This window comes from Tachypleus tridentatus, chromosome 13, assembly GCF_004210375.1.
Source record: "Tachypleus tridentatus isolate NWPU-2018 chromosome 13, ASM421037v1, whole genome shotgun sequence".
NCBI lineage: Eukaryota > Metazoa > Arthropoda > Merostomata > Xiphosura > Limulidae > Tachypleus > Tachypleus tridentatus.
The window spans coordinates 26,702,451-26,722,163 of NC_134837.1; the positions used below are offsets into that span (position 1 = coordinate 26,702,451).

General features: G+C 31.1%; 1 protein-coding gene across 2 annotated transcripts; it reads right to left on the minus strand.

The window, feature by feature from the left end:
* Nucleotides 1–3,438: 3,438 nt before the first annotated feature.
* LOC143240640 (activated RNA polymerase II transcriptional coactivator p15-like) lies at nucleotides 3,439–18,541 on the minus strand. Of its 2 annotated transcripts, none has more exons than XM_076483394.1 (5): nucleotides 18,400–18,541; nucleotides 16,307–16,383; nucleotides 14,063–14,140; nucleotides 9,586–9,691; nucleotides 3,439–5,836 (listed from the first exon to the last, which is right to left on the minus strand). In XM_076483394.1, exons 2-5 carry the CDS (start codon nucleotides 16,367–16,369, stop codon nucleotides 5,757–5,759), a joined length of 327 nt encoding a protein of 108 aa, XP_076339509.1. In that variant the 5' UTR covers nucleotides 16,370–16,383; nucleotides 18,400–18,541; the 3' UTR covers nucleotides 3,439–5,756. The 2 variants fall into 2 exon arrangements, with proteins under 2 accessions (XP_076339509.1, XP_076339510.1); XM_076483395.1 differs by having other exon boundaries at nucleotides 16,285–16,383; nucleotides 18,400–18,516.
* Nucleotides 18,542–19,713: the final 1,172 nt, after the last annotated feature.

Sequence of the window (19,713 nt, forward strand, 5' to 3'; positions counted from 1 at the left end):
TTTGTACCTTACTATACCTTATACTCATTTGTAATGTTAGAGAGCACTGTTAAAACGTTGCTATTGACTTATGCTTATAAGATCTCAGTAGTTTTCGACATATATCATAAATATCAAATACACAAGGCGGGCATTGGTGAATCTAAATAGACATATTACGACAAAACTAATTCTGTTGTAATTCATATGGAGATAATTAGTGCAGTTGTAATGTCAGACTGATCCCGTGATTTTCTTTAAAATACAGCTCAATTATGAAGAGAATTTTTGATATTTCACTTTATTTCACCAAGAGGTTTACTTTCGCTCACCCTTATTTGACCACGGACGCCTTTATACAAATTTCCAACCTTTGATGTACTCGTTAAAAGTAATAAAAGCTGATCTTTACATTAACCTCAATAAACACTAGACATAACAATGAATTTACACAAAAACTGGTGTTTAGTTGTTGAATTTCCTGATGAATATCTACGCCAGCCGTTCTTAATTTTGAAACGACAGATGAGAAAGACAGCTTGTCAACATTGTCCACTGCAAACTTTTGGGCTATTTTTTTAAGAACAAAAAGTGAGTCTGACTGACACATTAGGACAAGCAGGCTTAGTGATGGTTTTCACTCCAACAACCTGGTCACCAGGTCCTCTGTGAATTAACATGTTATCACAGATCACTATAGCGGATGTGGCAGCATCATTCTGCAAGGTTCAGCATAGGGAGTTATAGAAGACCCCAAGATAAGGAAGATTGTCAAATCCCACAAACTGTCTTGGACTCGATAACTTCCTGTTAAGATGGTCACAAAATTACAGAAGTAACAGTTAAAAAAAAAAAGATTGATTATGTGCTGCGACTAAAAAAAGTAAGATAAATTCTCAGTGAGGCTGACAAAGGTAGCTAATGGAACTGGTGTGTAATACAGAATCATAAAGATAGTACTTCCAAGTGTGGGAAGATATGTTAGTGATAATGTTGGTTGTCTCCAGTGGTTTGGTTTTGGAATACTTCATGGTAAGAAAAAAATTATATTTACAAATGTAGCTTTCTTTAGGGTTTAGGAAATTACACAATGAAAAAACTTAGTCTGCAGAAACAGTTCATAGTTAAAATATACTATCTTCTACGATCACTGTCAGTTGTAAACACATTTCAGGAATCAGTAGCATGTTCATTTAATGTATTAAGTTTCAGAGAAAGTGAAAAATAAAGTTATAGATAAGTTTATTATTTTGTTTTTTTCAGTATTTACTGTATTTTTTGATAAAATCAAGATTCAGTTTAGGTTTCAGTTTTGGCTTTGAATAAATAAACTTAAATATATTAAATATCTTTTCATTGTTTGTTTGTTTGTTTTTGAAATTCGCACAAAGCTACTCGAGGGCTATTTGTGCTAGCCGTCCCTAATTTAGCAGTATAAGACTAGAGGGAAGGCAGCTAGTCATCACCACCCACCGCCAACTCTTGGGCTACTCTTTTACCAACGAATAGTGGGATTGACCGAACATTATAACGCCTCCACGGCTGAAAGGGCGAGCATGTTTGGCGCGATGGGGACGCGAACCCGCGACCCTCAGATTACGAGTCACACGCCTTAACACGCTTGGCCAATATCTTTTCATAAAATAAGCAAATTGTACAAGTTAGGTACATTTTGTACCATACAAATTTCATAATACTTACATAGAGGGATGTTATGCTATTTTAATACCACGACATAGTACATACACAGAATGGTATTATGTTTTTAGAATTAACCTTTAAAATAGCCAATTGTTAAAGAAAAAAAAAAACAGCAACCATACTAAAAATTGTATGGCACACACCAACTGAATTCAAAAACAATTGCCACCAAGAATAATAACATTATGACATCACACTGTGTGTGCTTTATCTTCACTATTCAGATCACAATGTCTATTTTAAGGTGGCCATTGTTCAAACATTGTTGTTAACATACATAGTGTCAAGTTGATTTATTTACAATTATTTGTTGTTTATGGACAAAACACAGTGGGTATTTATACAAACGAAGGGTATCTCAAATTCAATATATTTCAAAATACTTATAAATTTCTTTGACAAAGAAAAACTATTTTAGCAAAGTTCATCCTAGTGTAGTAAAAACACAGTGAAACTTTTGTCCAATTCATTAAGATAATGTTTATTATTTTTATATTTTGTCTATTATTACATGTGTGTTCAGAGCTGTGCTCTGTCTTGTATCTCTTTACGCTCTACCAATTTTATGCACATAACTGTCATATTTCAACTACAAGTTTCTACAACAGATAGTTAAAACATTTATATACAAAGATTTTATCATCAAAATTTATTATTTCTTTAAATCATAGTGCTTAAATTATTTCAGTGGCTAGCATCCTTTTACTTTGATTTTTCCCATATATCTGTATAAATTAAAGACACTTTTAAGCTTGTTTTATTCTATAAAAATATAAATAATGGCACTCCAGTAAACTACAATGATGCCTTGAAATCTTTTGGCCATGATTTAGTGAATTGTAATTACTTCAAAGCATCTAAGCACTGAACACACAAATTGTCTTCTTTAGTATCACTTCTATGAAATGCAGTAAAATAATCAGAAGAAACATTTAAAGGACTTATTTTAACACGTTATGGCGATTTACAATGTTTACATGTACTTGTAAAAATAAATATTCACACAAAAAATATTTGGTTTTTCACAATGCTTTAAAACTATACATTTTTTCTCTGTATTAAGCATAAGAACACAGTTCAAGAACAAAAGACAGTCTTAAAAACACTAGTCAATTAAGCAAACAGGTTTTTGCTTCAGTGAAGGTGCATCATGGCCTTGGTTGGAACAGTCACATAATGTGTGATGACATGAAAAAGTCACATTTATTCTGTACATAATAAATCGGTTGTTTTATTATCAGTAGTGAATAAGTGATTAAAATAAAGTTTATGGTTAATTATGAACTTTAGGTTTGTCTTGTCTTTAAACATAAAGCTAAGCAACCAGCCATCTACACTGATATTTAGTGTTACAAGGCCTTGAACTTGCCACTAGAGGGCACAACTTTTGGAGAGATGCTCCATTAACTTGAGAATTGTCACAATACATTTTCTGCAAATTATGAAACAAATTGTAGAATAATTTTATTTATTCCTAAAAATATGAATGATAAGTTACAGCTACTTAATGGTAAATGACTCTTAAAAGCACCACATATCCTTCAATGGCTGTACATTTTTGTTTATCCAGGAGTATCATTGTTATAAAATACATTATAACTGGGGTGTTCATTTGTGACTCAAACATGGAATTCCATCAACCTTTCAATATTAACTTAAAACCCTTTTTAACCAATATGTTTTCATCAAATTTGGAGTAAAAGTTGTATTGGTACATATTATTGTGTGCAAGTTATGTTGGAAATAAGGAACACAATAAAAGGTTTAAATTTTATTTCAAACATTCCTTACAGTGAAAGAAGCAGTTTTATTTAAGAAGTTACCTGTATGCTCTGTTTCACTTAAAAATAGAAAACAAAACAAAACAACCTGTGATAAAGTAACAATACTCATATATTACAATTAGATTTTTCATATCTAGCACTGTGTATACAAGATACATTTTCTTATAATAAAGCTACAGGTATTTAGTGTTAGACAAAATAATAGAATAACTGAGCAAATGTGGTAAAAGCAACAACTATTTAAGTACTAAGAACCCCAATTATTATGTTACAAACCCCTCTTAGTTACCAACTGTGTGTTAAAGTCCCACTTATTTATCATGTTACAAATCCTACTTATTTATTGTTACAAGTCCCAACTGTTTGTAATAAAAAGCTGCAATTTCATTACATAGCAATAAGCCTCACTTGTTTAATAACTTTATGTTACAAGTTCCACTTATTTACCAACTGTATGTTACAAGCTCTAATAATTTAATTTGCAGTAAAAAGTTTCAATTATTTAGTATAAACTAAAATGCCCCAGTTATTTACTTGGTGTAATAAATGCTTCGATATATTATATACCAAAGGTCCCAATTATTTGAATGTTAAAAAGCCCTCATTAATTATTTATTTACTTTGTAATATGCATTTCAACACATACAGTAAAAGCCTCAGTAATTTAACTGCTAAGACATACAGTCTATCATACCTCACTGACTACACCATAAAATTTACAGTTAATGTGCTGTATAAATCACAATAACCACATTATAAAGAATAATTCACCAAGATTTTGTGTGCTACACATCATATACTAGTAACATTCTTCTAATGCATAACCTAATGTTTGATAATCAATGTCAAAATATAATTATAACTGATTTGAAAATATTAAAAATGTAGTCTTTAAAACAAGTATTGCTACAATAAATCACATTTTAAAGATTTGAGAATGTTAAAGATTCAGCCAGAAAAATGGGTATCAGTAAGATATATTTTATAGAATGGTGACTTGATTTAACACTTGTAATTTTATTTGTTAAGGGTCTTCTGAACATGCATAATTATTCACAGTTTGTAATTAAATGGATGGTACTTCACATATATGGCACTTAATATTTAGAATCCTACAGACATGTACAACCATTTAGCATGAAAATTCAGCCTTTTCTATAAATACATTTCACGCATCCTGTTTTACAATGAAAGCACTTTTGTAAATATAAAAGTAAACAATAGCCACAGGCAATATCAAACACTCAAATTTTATTTTTTGGATCCAAAAGAAACAAAACCATTCTTAATCTACCTGTTTTTAACATGGATGCCCAAGGTCAAATAATTTTTCAATTAAACAGTATAAGGAGATAGACATTAATTACCTTATTATGTTTCTAATGACAAGAAAACTCAGAATCAAAATGATTAAAGGTTTTGTATCCATGTTTGTAATACTGTGAAGAATGTTCATGAAAACTCTCAATAAAGAAAACAATCAAATCAGACACAACAATACTTTTCTTTATCTATTTTTATACCATCATGTGAAACAGTTTACAAGAAGTTCTTAAGCAAGAAAAAGAAATATCAGATTAAAAACGACTGTAGTTTTCTTATACATTTCCATAACATCATATAAAGAAGTTCACATAAAAAAAAAAGATTTGTACCATAAATATTAACCTTATGGTAGTCTGAAACAATACTTTGATTAAACAACAGCATACATAATAAAAATATAAGAACAGTTTCAGATATCCAAAATTTAAACTTTACAACTGTTAAGAGTAACTTTTATTTCTTGTGTACGATTTGTTTCAATTTCTTAGTTTTATAAAAAAAAACAAACTTTAAAGAGCACAATTTATGTTATACAGAGAATATTATACTCCAGTGACTTTACTCATATTAAACTACTGTAGTATAATTTCACTGCTCAAAAGTTTAAACTGAATAAAAACTTGTTTATTTAGACCAGATAAAGTATTAGTTGAAAAGTAGCTTACTACACAGTCAGAGAATAAGATAGACTGATGAGTAAATAATGCAAATATCATGAAAACTCGTCTAAAAAATTACAATCATATGAAGAATTGGTAATACAATTGGTAAAAACAACACAAGTTTATATAATGATACATAAAACAAAAAAAGTCACAACTGTTGTACTAATTTACAATGATGACAAATACCAACCACAAACTATGGTACATTAGATTATTCTTAATCTATATTTCTTGAGAAACTAAAAACAAAACTTCACTTCCATCAGAGTAGTAGGTAGTTTACCAAATTTAGTGGAAAATCCTAAAATTGTTTGATGGCTTCATCAATGTTATCAATATGAGACTTGAGAGCCTTCCACTGGTCAAGATTAAGACAGATACCTAAGTAGATTTACAAATTATATTACACATTTAGTACTTTCAAGTGGTATAGACTAATTAAAAGACATAACAATAATATCAAAACTGCAGAGAAAAAAAGGACTTCAGTATTTTACTTTAATTTGTATCAGACACACCAACCTACAGAATATGTCTATGGATTAAAATTTTAAAAAAATTGTAATTTATTCACTTTTCTAGCAACTGAACAAATGGAATGGGATGAGATGCCTAACTATATACAATGAAGTAAAACAAAACAAAACAATTCACTTCATCCAATAATAACATAATGTTCAAACTGACAATGGTCAAGGTTCTACACTTGTTTATCAGATATAATTAAGGTGTTGTTATTAATGAGATCATATGCAACTGGCCAGAACAAACCATTCACCACTTCAATAACTCATGTTGCAACAATTACCATATGAATAAGTGTAAAGGCAAATCAAGCAGTTACTGATAATTTCTAGCTGTAACATAAAAATCAATATTATTATTTGATTACCAAAGTTTATCAGTCCCAAGGTAATGACTGGAAAATATCTAATTATTGCAGCCTGTTGTTAGATACAATTATAACTTCAGTACTTATCTGTTAATTAAGGTGTCTAAAAGATAACACAATCATTATTACCAGAGGAGACATGATGTCACTTCTGAATTAAGGATATTTCTTAATATAATCATGACAAACTGGTGCACTTTAGCTGTGGTGCTCAAGATGTGTGAAAATGCTAATACACATTTGCTACCATCTCACAGTTGTACAATGTAAATTTATATTAAAATGTTTTGCAAAATATATGTTCTTTATTAATAAAATATTTTAATGTTTCTTTCAAGAATCAATTGTATTTCTGTGTTGCTTTTCTTCTATATTTTAATGTGAATAGTGTAATGAGTAGAATTGTTGACTTAGAGAAATATTTATAACAGTGAAATGAACATTCAGTAAAGGAAGTGTCACTGTTGTTTCCAAGCCTAAGCTAACTATATGTGAACAATACAAAGCATATTAATTTGAAATATGCAAGACAAAAATTTGTTATAATTGATACCTGATAGGACAAAAATTACCATGCCATAAGTAAAGAAAGCAGTTCAAGTTGTTTACATCATTGTATTAATTAGAAGGTAAGCTGTACTCAAAATGAAGTAACTGTTTAGTTACTTTTTCACCACCCTGTATGTAAGAAATGCTATTAAAATGATAAAGACTAAAGAAAATTAACCTGTTCTCCTTGGCTAATACATAGTCCTCAATTATTTATGGAATACTTGACACTAACTCATAAAAACAATTACAAAAGGTTCTTGAAAAGTTGTTAATGATGCTCAGTGAAAGTAAAACAATCCAAACAAGCCACTATAAACAATACAGATGGGAGGGAGAGTAATGATGTTTAGAGTGGGTAGAACACTTTGACTAATCATTCAAAAACAAAACAGGGTTAGTAAAAAAAACTAGAGGGGGTGATGTTTAGAGTTTGCAAAATACTCTATATTCCTAGAAGTAATTAAATCAGTATAATTGAGAAACTGTCACTGACTCCATAACAAGGTTTCAAGAATTCTTACAGATTAACTGTCAGACAAAAATGGACTTTTAACATACATTCGTCTTTTAAGTTTATTTTATGTTAACCCTTTCCCAACAGGATGGATCAAATGCCATGTCATAGAATTTGTTGATTTGCATTCAAAATTTTATTAAACTACTATTTTATTAATTTACGTTAATAAGTTTGGAATGAAATTGTAAATTATAATTCAAACTTTAATATTATATACAAGTTATTTTCTTAATTTAAAAGTGAATATTAAAATAACACATTTAAATACAGGTTTTAGTAAGTCATGTTTAAAATCAAATGTTTGTGATGTTAAAATACTAAGTCTGTAATTTTCTACAAATAAACTCAAAGTAGTAATATTATCAAGCTAAAATATAAAATAAGAACCTCGTATATTTTTATTTTACTAAGATATGGCTTATGTACTGAATAAACCACAGTGGCCATATTCAACTTTTAATTATTTGAAATAGTCCTTTATATACTCTTAGTACAGTATGACATGTGAATAACTAATCAACAGCTTAACATATTGTATGAGTAGTTTTTCCAGCCATTTTTGTCTTTGAAAAGGTTACCTCGGTCTTTTTATTTGAATTTAAGGAGGTAGGTTGTGTCTTTAGTCTGCTCAAAGTTTCATATTTTTTAAAAGCTAAATAAATCTTAATTACTAAGCATAATAATTTAAAGTGGAATTCAATGGTATCAGTGTAGTTATTTATGATTTTTTTGGTTATTCAATTGTATACATGAAACCTAAAAACAATTATGTTTGATATCTTCCACTTGCAAAATTTTAAAAGGCTTAGCAACAAGTGAATACAAAGATCATAACGAGAAGAGATAGCTTGCTTTACTTCTTGATTTACTGTTTTATATTTTAAGAAAAATAAGTTTAATAATTTATTTCTAAATAGTAATAATCTATATACATATATGTGTAGTAATTGAAATGTGACTACATATTGCAAAATACTAGTCCACTAAAACACAGCCAAGACAGAGAAGGGTAAATGTCAGTTTTATATTACTGGATATGTGACCTGAATGTCATTTATTCTTAAATAGGCATGACTGGAAGGTCAATATAATAAAAAATATTAAATATATAGCATTATGAGACTTAAGCAACTTAGACTTAACATTTGTATTTTTGTGTTATAATATGCAGTCATTCCAGCAAGAAAAAAGCATAATTTATATTTCCTAATTCTTTTTTATGATGGTTACAGTTGGCTAAGTGACAGACTCCACATAGGTAGGGTATAGAAAAATAACAAAGCCTTACTAAAAACAAATATTTGAGATGTATTTAGGTACTTTTAGAAATTACACAACTAATATTTTAGATTTTTTGGGATAAAAAACAAACAATTTTTTAATCATAACATGAAATCACTTTGTACTCAGATTAGTAACAGCACAGACTATTTTTACAAACAAATCTTTTGCAAAAATATTTCATTAAAAAATCTGATTTTTTGTAAACAAAATACTTGTACACTTTAATAAAACTTTACCAAATTTTATGAAGATACATGTGCTGTATCAAAAGTTAAATGCAAACACTTAATGTGTGCAAATGTGTAGAAGAACTTCTGTATATTATACTGAGCATGTAGCAATAGAGTTAAACTGTTCAGGCATTGTTTGGACCATCTGTTGTTACATTAAGCTAATATTTTTAGAGATACAGCTGTATTTCCAGAACACCACTTCAGCTGTGAGAAATAATTTTAACTATACAAATTCTGAGCTTTTGGTATAGTGACTTATACTGATGAAGGTTGCTCCGACTTCTGTGAAATACTTGAACTATGAACCACACAGAGCTCACCCTAGACATATCATTTATTGCAAGTTATTCAGTTTTACCTTAAGGATACCATTCAAAATCACAACAGGTAGAGAGATGTCACTGTTCTATACTTCATATTATCTGATACTGATAAAAGTATGAGACTTAATATCCACTGCTATTCCTCACACAAGAACGATAAATTTCAAAGACTAGAATGTTTAACAGAGATTATTGCTATGAATATATAAAACACAAATAATCAGGTCACAACTGACAGACTTAAATGATACTACAAGCAAACAGAAATTGCTTTTGAATACAGCAGATCAAAATGCACAACAATACTGGCAAAACTCTTAGACACGTACCTTTTTTACCAGGTTTCAAGTCTCCATCTGATTCATAATATTCTCTGATGTCCACCATAACTTTTCCTCGAAATTCCCTAACACTGACAAACCGCATCTTGGAAAGCTAAAAGTACATATTACTTCAGCAACAATTACATGTATATCAAAATATCACAAGGATTCTTTATTTGAAAACATCTGAAGTTGGGATTCTAAGTTTCATTGTTTTGTTCACATGTTTAAAGTTTTCAAACACAATGGTGCAGTAAAGAGCTTTGATAAATGTATGAAAGTAGATAAGTCTAGTTCTGACGAAACTGTCAGCTTCACGTAGATATGGAACTATTACTGATAAGCAGTAACAGTGTAAATCTCTAACCAGCAGCTGTGAGTAAAATGTATGTTCAAGGAGATAGTTCAGAATTGGTGATGTTTCTGACATCTGGAAAGCTAGTTCAGTTTTGATGACTTCTGACAGTGTGGGTAACAAATTAATGAGAAGTTCTGGTGTGGGTAGTATTTGTTGTCTGACAGTGTGGGTAACAAATTAATGAGAAGTTCTGGTGTGGGTAGTATTTGTTGTCTGACAGTGTGGGTAACAAATTAATGAGAAGTTCTGGTGTGGGTAGTATTTATTGTCTGACAGTGTGGGTAGCAAATTATTGAGAAGTTCTGGTGTGGGTAGTATTTGTTGTCTGACAGTGTGGGTAGCAAATTAATGAGAAGTTCTGGTGTGGGTAGTATTTGTTGTCTGACAGTGTGGGTAGCAAATTAATGAGAAGTTCTGGTGTGGGTAGTATTTGTTGTCTGACAGTGTGGGTAACAAATTAATGAGAAGTTCTGGTGTGGGTAGTATTTGTTGTCTGACAGTGTGGGTAACAAATTAATGAGAAGTTCTGGTGTGGGTAGTATTTGTTGTCTGACAGTGTGGGTAACAAATTAATGAGAAGTTCTGGTGTGGGTAGTATTTGTTGTCCGACAGTGTGGGTAACAAATTAATGAGAAGTTCTGGTGTGGGTAGTATTTATTGTCCGACAGTGTGGGCAGCAACCATTGAGAAGTTCTGGTGTGGGTAGTATTTGTTGTCCGACAGTGTGGGTAGCAAATTATTGAGAAGTTCCTGGTGGGTAGTATTTGTTGTCCGACAGTGTGGGTAACAAATTAATGAGAAGTTCTGGTGTGGGTAGTATTTGTTGTCCGACAGTGTGGGTAACAAATTAATGAGAAGTTCTGGTGTGGGTAGTATTTGTTGTCCGACAGTGTGGGTAACAAATTAATGAGAAGTTCTGGTGTGGGTAGTATTTATTGTCTGACAGTGTGGGTAGCAAATTATTGAGAAGTTCTGGTGTGGGTAGTATTTGTTGTCTGACAGTGTGGGTAGCAAATTATTGAGAAGTTCTGGTGTGGGTAGTATTTGTTGTCTGACAGTGTGGGTAACAAATTAATGAGAAGTTCTGGTGTGGGTAGTATTTGTTGTCTGACAGTGTGGGTAACAAATTAATGAGAAGTTCTGGTGTGGGTAGTATTTGTTGTCTGACAGTGTGGGTAACAAATTAATGAGAAGTTCTGGTGTGGGTAGTATTTGTTGTCTGACAGTGTGGGTAACAAATTATTGAAAAGTTCTGGTGTGGGTAGTATTTGTTGTTAAACAAAAATGATCAGAATATGACCAATTCTCTTTAGATAAGTTAACACCTAGAAAACTATACCACCATATTAATTAGGAAATAATATTTTGCAAAAGAGTGTAGCCTAAAACCTATTAGAGTGTGTTCTGAGTTGTACATTATATCAAAGAACATTTTTATATAGCAAAGTTATTAAGTAAATAACCCAAGAACAATTATACAGATTAGTATTGGGTAAAATAAAACAACATTAAGTTAGAACTAAGTTTAGTAATGTCAACAATATAAAATTTGGGTTTCAATTTGAACTTTCTTGAGAGCAAACAAATAACTAAACATAACCAATTAAGGAGCTCAGTGACTGATTGGTTACCAAATTCCACTAAACATTCAACTCTGAAGGTATACATAAAGTAACATAAAACACAGAATTTAGTCAATGTATAAATTACAAAAGAAGAACAAAACAAGAGAACTAGATTATAGTGGGTAGACTGCTCTAAAGATAGTTCATCAGTCTATATACATTTGTGAATGCTGATAACAGTTTCTGTTTGAAATAGACACAAACACACACACAAGTTAATTTCATGAATGAGTCTATTGTAATTCCAAACTAAAATAAATTCACTGTGTGATAATTTATAACTCTTATACAGTTGGTTTTAAGACTTATAGGTAAATTGATATATGGAATTACACAAATAGTTATTTACATCCAAATACTTTTGTTTGTGAACTTTTTGCACCTCTAACCAGAGTCTTCACTGAGTAAGAGTATTGAAAGATTACAACTAAAAGAAAAGTATATTAATATCCAAAATAGTCTGTGTATATTTCTACACTTTATACAAGTGTGACATTAGGTTAACTTTTTTCTTCAATCATAACATTTTTTCCTTCTCTAACCTATCCTGTGTGTTTTATTCCCACTAGTTTCAAAACACAGCACTTTATATGCAACACTTTATGCTTATGAATTAGCATTTCAAAGTTACTGGTGGATAACAAACGTTTGTTTCCTTAAATTTCAAATGTTTAAAAAACATAGTTATAGTAAATGTTTATAAAAAGAAACATCTCATCCCTTACTGAGTACTATTTAGGTATAGCTTGTTTACATGTTTAACATCAATCAAAATACATTGTCTACATGTTAATATTGGATTTTGGCAGATGGTATCACATTTTACTACTTAAAGCCTTCTAGACAATGTACATTCTCTGTTAATGGCCATAAACAAAATTGGGGAAGATTCAGAGGCAAGATAATAGGATGATTCCTGATTTGGAGGGGTTAACATATAGACTGGTTTAAGTATCTTGCTGTATTTGCTTTAGTGAAAAAAGGCTTAGGAAGACATGACTGAAAATTTTGAAAGTCCAGATAACAGTTCTTAGAATTTATTAGGTAATTTTCTCCCATTAATGAAGTGGTTGCTTGACACACACTGGGAATGGGAAGAATGAAGTGGTTGCTTGACACACACGGGGAATGGGAAGATACCTTGCTGTTTGCCAGTTATTCTGAATCTTTGTAAAGCTAATAAGATAAAAATAAGTAATCAGCATTAAGAGTAAATAAATAATAATGTGTTGTTAGTTCTTAGCCAGATAATCTGATTTATAAATGACTTATAATAAAACTGATAATAGTTATAATTCATTTATTTGATCTAGTTCACAACATCCATTGTTCATGAAAACAGCTAATATAAATACCACCTAAACCACTACTGTCTGTTGTATTTCTGTTGCTAACAAGCCTTGATATTGAGCAAAAGACCTTGTTAGCACTAGATATGGTAGGTGTAGAGTGATTAACCTATATTTTACTTTGCTTTCACACACACATTTTTAGAACTTCCAAACAATTTATAGGCAGTAAATTCAAAGAATGCAGGAAGAAGATATGGAAGTGGAAGTCTGACAAAGTTCCAGTTTGTTTGTTTTGGAAATTTCATGCAAAGCTACATGGAGAATATCTGCACAAACTGTCCCTAATTTTGTAGTGTAAGACTAGAGGAAGACAGCTTGTCATCATCACCCACCACTACTCTTAGGCTGCTCTTTTGCAAACAAATAGTGGGATTGACCGTCACATTATAAAGCCCCATGGCTGAAAGGGCAAGCATGTCTGGTGCCACGGGGATTCGAACCCGCAACCCTCAGATTACTAGTCGAACTCCTTAACCCACTTGTCCATGCCAGGTCTCAAAGTTCCAGTTAAGGAATTGTTACTTCTCTAATAAAATATTTGACCTAGAAAAATAGTTTGTCTCCAGCTGTAGTAGATGCAGCAGCTATGGAGTCAAATGAAAACTGGTCAAGTATTTTGAAAATCAGGGTTGGTTATAAGAGGGACATGTATGTGTAGTTTGTCACAGGCTTATGTTACAAAATGGCCTTTTGTTTTTACTTGGAAATGAAATGAACTGTAATATGACCAGCAAGTTTTGACTACGAAATTGGAATTTGATTGTTCTAGTTTCTGATTTGGAAAGTCATTTTATATTTCACTTACACTTAAACAAAAATATAACTTATTTTACAAGTTTAGATACAACAATTCCATATGACAAACAAGCAAAACTGTATAGCATTAATTCAATTTAAAACAAAATTCTGACGAGCGTTTATTTGAGAGTCGAAACTGACACTTTACAGCAATAAATTAAATGATTTGGTTTTATCAGATAACATTTTCAAGATGAGGTGTACATTATTAAAATCACAGGTCCTGAAACAGTAAATAGTACAAAAATACAGACAACAGAAAAATCTAATTCTCATATAATGAGGAGAAATTTATTTTTAGCTGATAAAAAATGTATTTATGGTTGAAGTACAAATACAATCTTTCATACCTGAAACAAAGAGTCTTCACTTTTGGACTTTGATTGTGATACATTGTCAGTCTTCACTTTTTTTGGGGGAGGATTCCTCTGAAAGATTGAATATTAAGATTCAGCTGTTACCACTAGCTCTACTTAAAGTTTACATACCTGAAATAAACTTTTAAGTCATGCAAACAACACTGTTTAATTTAGAAGTACCAACTAAAGGTGTAAGCTGGAATATTTTTTATCTTTTGAATTTGTACATAACAATGACTTGTCTCTAATTCTTTTCATTTCACTAAACTATAGAAAGTTAGATTCATTATAAGTTCCTTGTTGAAAATAATTTGTGGAATGCAAGTATGGTGTAATATTAGAACTTTATATTTCTTGCTCTGCTGTCACAAAACAATGTGAAAACTATGAACTATCTATTACTATTTTGTGATCTATACTTTATTAGGAAGTCTAGTTTTGAGAAATACAATATAGTCTGTTCTAAATTTACAATTCTAATTTAGGCTTAATACTTTGTTCATAGACAAAAGGGTTCTAGATCTTTCTGTAGGTCTATCACCTAGGCCTAATGTGCATGTGTGTGTGTGTGTGTGTGTGTGTGTGTGTGTGTGTGTAGTTAAAATCAGTGTAGAAATGTAGCAATTTGTAACTATTTTGTGCTTCAGAAATATTATCATTTATGTTTCTCAAGCATTTCTGAAGTTTAAAATACAAAGGAACTTTTCTATCTATGAAAAAAGGACTACGGTCAAGAAAAACAGATAATGGGGCAGACTCTTTCAAAAAGAAAGGTGATTAAGTTGAGAACTATGTTTAAGAATAGGAATACTTCTTTCAACATTTATATTCAGTCCATAAATCTCCTTATCATAAGTATAATGTTCTTTTAAACCTTGACAACAACAAAAGTGACTGATGAGCATACATTTTGTAGCTAAACTTATGCCAACAATGTCACTGAAGTGAGGGAGCATTTGTTAGTTTTCTATATTTTAAAAAACAAATCATTAAGACCTATATTTAAACCACATAGTGACAAGTCACTGCAACCAGAGGTACAAGTGATGTAATATAGGTGGAGTGTAGAACACAACAAATCTTGCATGCTATGATAAAGCTCAGAGACGAGAAACCAAACCTGTCTGAAGTGGTTCGATCTTCAGGATGATGAAACAGCACTATAGTAAAAAGTATACTGGAATCACACAAGTCAGAAATTAAATGAAAGTATTCTATGATAATATTTCCAGCCACATGAACTTAAAATATGAAGATAAATAGAAGGATCACAAGTACGTTAATCTTATGGATTTGTCGGAAAAGTAGCTTAGAACATCACTATTGTGGAGAAGGGATAGCTTCATGTAATTTGGTAAAACACATAGGTGAACATTTAGGAGACAAAGAAGCTCTATGGAAGTCAACTAGCACCACTGCACTTTAAATATTTGAGGGGTAACTAATGAAGAATCGACAACTACACTTCTTTTATAACCTTCAGTTGTCTTTAATAACAGAGGCAAATTTTTTCTTTACAAATGCAGCAATGTCAACAAAACTCATAACATTATACCAATGATTTTATGTGGCACTGAATAAGAGGAAACAAGTTTAAGTAAAACCAAATTCAGTTTTAAAATAGATAAAACCTGTGAATAAAAAACAACAACAAAAAAAAACCTGTACTGTTAGAGCTAATTGTTAGAACTAATGCACATTTTACAAAAATCAATCTATCAATTTATAGTAAGATACTCGAACTGCTGTATATTACTAAATAACTAAAGACAACTAATGAACAATACAAAATAACATCTTTAGAGCTACTTAGGTACAGTACAACTGTGACATATGCCTAAAATATGTACAAGTTTTGTTTTTTGACCAAAATCTTAGAAGGTTAGGTCCTAGAAATGATTTCTTCCTTTCCAATGCTCACAGGTCACAGTGACCCTAATGACATATTACGTTTAGACAACAGTAATTTTTATTTGTTCTAAGATTAATTGATGCTTTATTAACAAACATAGTTTAAACTATCAATTTGACTCACATATAATCTCATAATGTTACACTACAAGCATGCTCAAGTATGTTTTAATCATGTATATATGCACACATAAACAGAGGTATCAAGATTAAGCCTTCTTTGACACAACAGCCAAAAAAAACCAAACACAAACAAAACAAGTAATAACAGTATGTTCACACATTACAAAAACTGCAGGTACCAAAAAGTGAGAACTATCATACATCATCTGGTCCAGAATCAGAGTCACTGGTGGTTTCTACTTTTTTCCCTTTTTTACTAGACATGACTGAAAAATTTCCTGCAAATAAAGAAATAAGTTTAAAAACCACTTTTTTACTTTTCCAGCAAAGAAACAATTTAAGTTTAAAAATTCACTATTTGCACTGATTTCGTTTTGCATCTAGGAAAGGATATTGATTTACTAGAAAGTTTTCAGAGAAGGACTACATAGATGATCTAGGGATGGAAAGGTACATGTGATTTTTTTCCTTACAGCAAACCACGATGGGCTATCTGCTGTGTACACTGAGGGCAGTCAAACCTCTGATTTTAGATTTGTAAATCTGTAGAATTACCACTGTTTCAGCTGGGGATCAGAATGAAAGGATTATCTAGTAATGATAGGTTAGGTAGGATCTGTCTTTTGAAAATAGAATGGTAAATGGATCATTCCAGGGACATAAGGATTATCTTGTAATGATAGGCTATGACCTCCTCCTTTTCAAAATAGAAGGGTAAGTGGTGATATTACTGAAAAAAAACAACAACAAGATGTATAAAAAATCTACATAATAAGAAGCTTCTGATTTACTTTTCTCAAGGATGGGTATATAGTTTTGAAGAGTCACACCTAGAAAAAAAATCACTTCTTGTGCTCTTTTCTCAACAATTAAATGATCATAACTTATCATCATAACGTAGCCTTTCAATTCACGAAGTCAGCATAGCAACACTTCTCTGAACCTTGTTCACTAAATCAATATTCTTTCTCAGAATACTACATGCAGTTTTAGTTTCTTTATATAGGTGAGGCCTAACCATTGCTTTTATAGCAGATAGTAAACTCTTTTGACTCAACTTTCAAATTCTTTTAGCTATGTAAAATTTTGAACTTACTAACTATGCTATTGTCATTAACATAAGCATGAAAAATGGAAATGCCCAAGCTGCAAGCTGTTAGGCACCTCACTACTAACAGCTTGATTGGACTCTATTAATTAAACAAAGTTTCTCTTCTATCAGGTCTACGATCTTATTTACTATTTTATCTCAAGTCTCTTGCCAGTGAGATTTTCTTTCCTAATTTTCTATGGTAACTTATCAAACATTTCTCAAAAGTAAGTACCAAGTCTATACACTTTCCATTATTCATGTAATATGTAACATTGTCAAAAGAATTTAACAGATTAGAAAGGAGAGATTTAATGAATCAATGTTTATCATCTTTTATTTTTCTTCAGATGGTTTTACAGAGCTTCTTTTATCACATAAATCTTTTTATGCTATAGAAAATTAAAATATTTGCACAGCTTATCTTTAACTTCCTTTAAGTTTAAAACCTTAGTAATAACATCATAAGATGAATTTTTTGTGTGATTCCATTATGTGTTTAATCCCTCATTTTTCTTTGACCTCTGAGAAGGTATTAAATTTTATGACTGAAGTCAATCCCAATGTTTTCCATAACAAGTTAAAATATTCATGGTCCAGAATATTTCTAACAAACTCATATGCAATTATAACAAAGAAAACGTTTAAAAACTCAGCCATCCTATAGTCTCTAACAGAACCTTGCCACCAGTAGTATTAGCATCCCTATCAGCAAGTGAAATCCCAATTTTAATATTACGTTTAGTTTTAATATTCTTAAGATGAAATATATATCATTTACTCTTACTAGTCTCATTCCTAAAGTTAACGAGAAGCAGTTGTCTGTTAGTATTACTTGTACCGCTACAAGTAATAGTTTTCATCTCATTATTGATAATAAGGTCGTTTATGCAGTATGCAATAACATAGTTATTAAGTTAATATGCTTAGCTAATTAAATTAATAAAATGTAGACCTATGGATAGAGAATTTATACTTCAGGAAAACTAGAAATTAGTTGTAAAAGAAATTAGAAGCAGCTATCTATTGCTAGTACTTTTGTATTACTATTAGTATTATTTACATTCAATAATTAGTAATTTCAATTACGATAAACAGTTTTTCATGTTTTGAACAATTTTCTAAAAACATTTAGAAGTATAACACAATTTACATACATATATTAACAGTATATTTACTGAACCAACATGTGCTACATTCTTACCAATTCGATAAAACTTTTATGGTTTTTAAATATGAAGTCCGAAGCCCAAACCTCCAACTTCTAGTAAATGACGATTGTGATTAATTAAACGCGCGTTATTCGTACTCTGGTTACCAACAGTCTAACCGAAAGACATAAAACACCACAAGATGACTCTTAAAAATTAAGTTCAAAATAACAACAATAAAAGAAGTAAAGTAATAACGGTCATAAAATGAACGAAGTTTGCTAACTCTTCTAATATTTCGGGTGCAAAATAAAATTGACATGCAATATACACATATACATGTTTATAAATGTAAAGACTGTAATGTTAAGACTCTGAATGTTACTACTTAATATATTTACGAAGTATCATAATATTTATTTTAATGAGTCCGAGTGAAAAAGTGCACATGAAACATAGCGAGCCAACATTGAAAAAGAATTCTATAATTTTAGTAACTTAAAGCACAAGCTTTCGGAGGTTCAATCTTGTGATCTCATTCGTCGTATCCGATTTTAAGTACGACTTTGTTGGACCTGGGAAGGTTATATACACCTTCGACCTCTTTTTCCCTCCTACAGTGGATTTTTGTACTTTACATTTGCCTTTTTTTTTTTTTTCTGTATCAGAGTATTAGATTTCATGTGGCCCGGCATGGCCTAACGCGTAAGGCGTGCGACTCGTAATTCGCGGGTTCGCGCCCGCGTCGCGCTAAACATGCTCGCCCTCCCACCTGTGGGGGTGTATAATGTGAAGGTCAATCACACTATTCATTGGTAAAGAGTAGCCCCAGAGTTGGCGGTGGGTGGTGATGACTAGCTGCCTTCCCTCTAGTCTTACACTGCTAAATTAGGGACGGCTAGCACAGATAGCCCTCGAGTAGCTTTGTGCGAAATTCCCAAACAAATAAGATTTCATGTTTAATTTTTTTTCTTCTAATATGATTTTTCGTACTTATTAATTGTTTAAAAGTTCTGCTACTAATATTGTAATATTGTTGTGTTTACACAACAAGGTGTTTCCACAGGTTCTGCGCTAATGATTTTGTGTGCAGGTTGCTGAGGTTATATTTAATTCGTATAGAATTTTTCCGATATACTTACCACACTAACACAATACTAGATTTATTTACTCAGATAAGATTTTACCTTGTCCTTTTAGGGCTTTGGCCATATTATTAACTGAAATCATCAATTTTACATAATCACACACAAATTGCTGATGTAGGTTTACATAGAGACCTGCGTTGACACTTGAAGTAGTAATGCAGTTGGTTGGCATTTATTGGTGTAGAGCAACTAGGTTATCTGCGCCAAAAAAACAGTAAA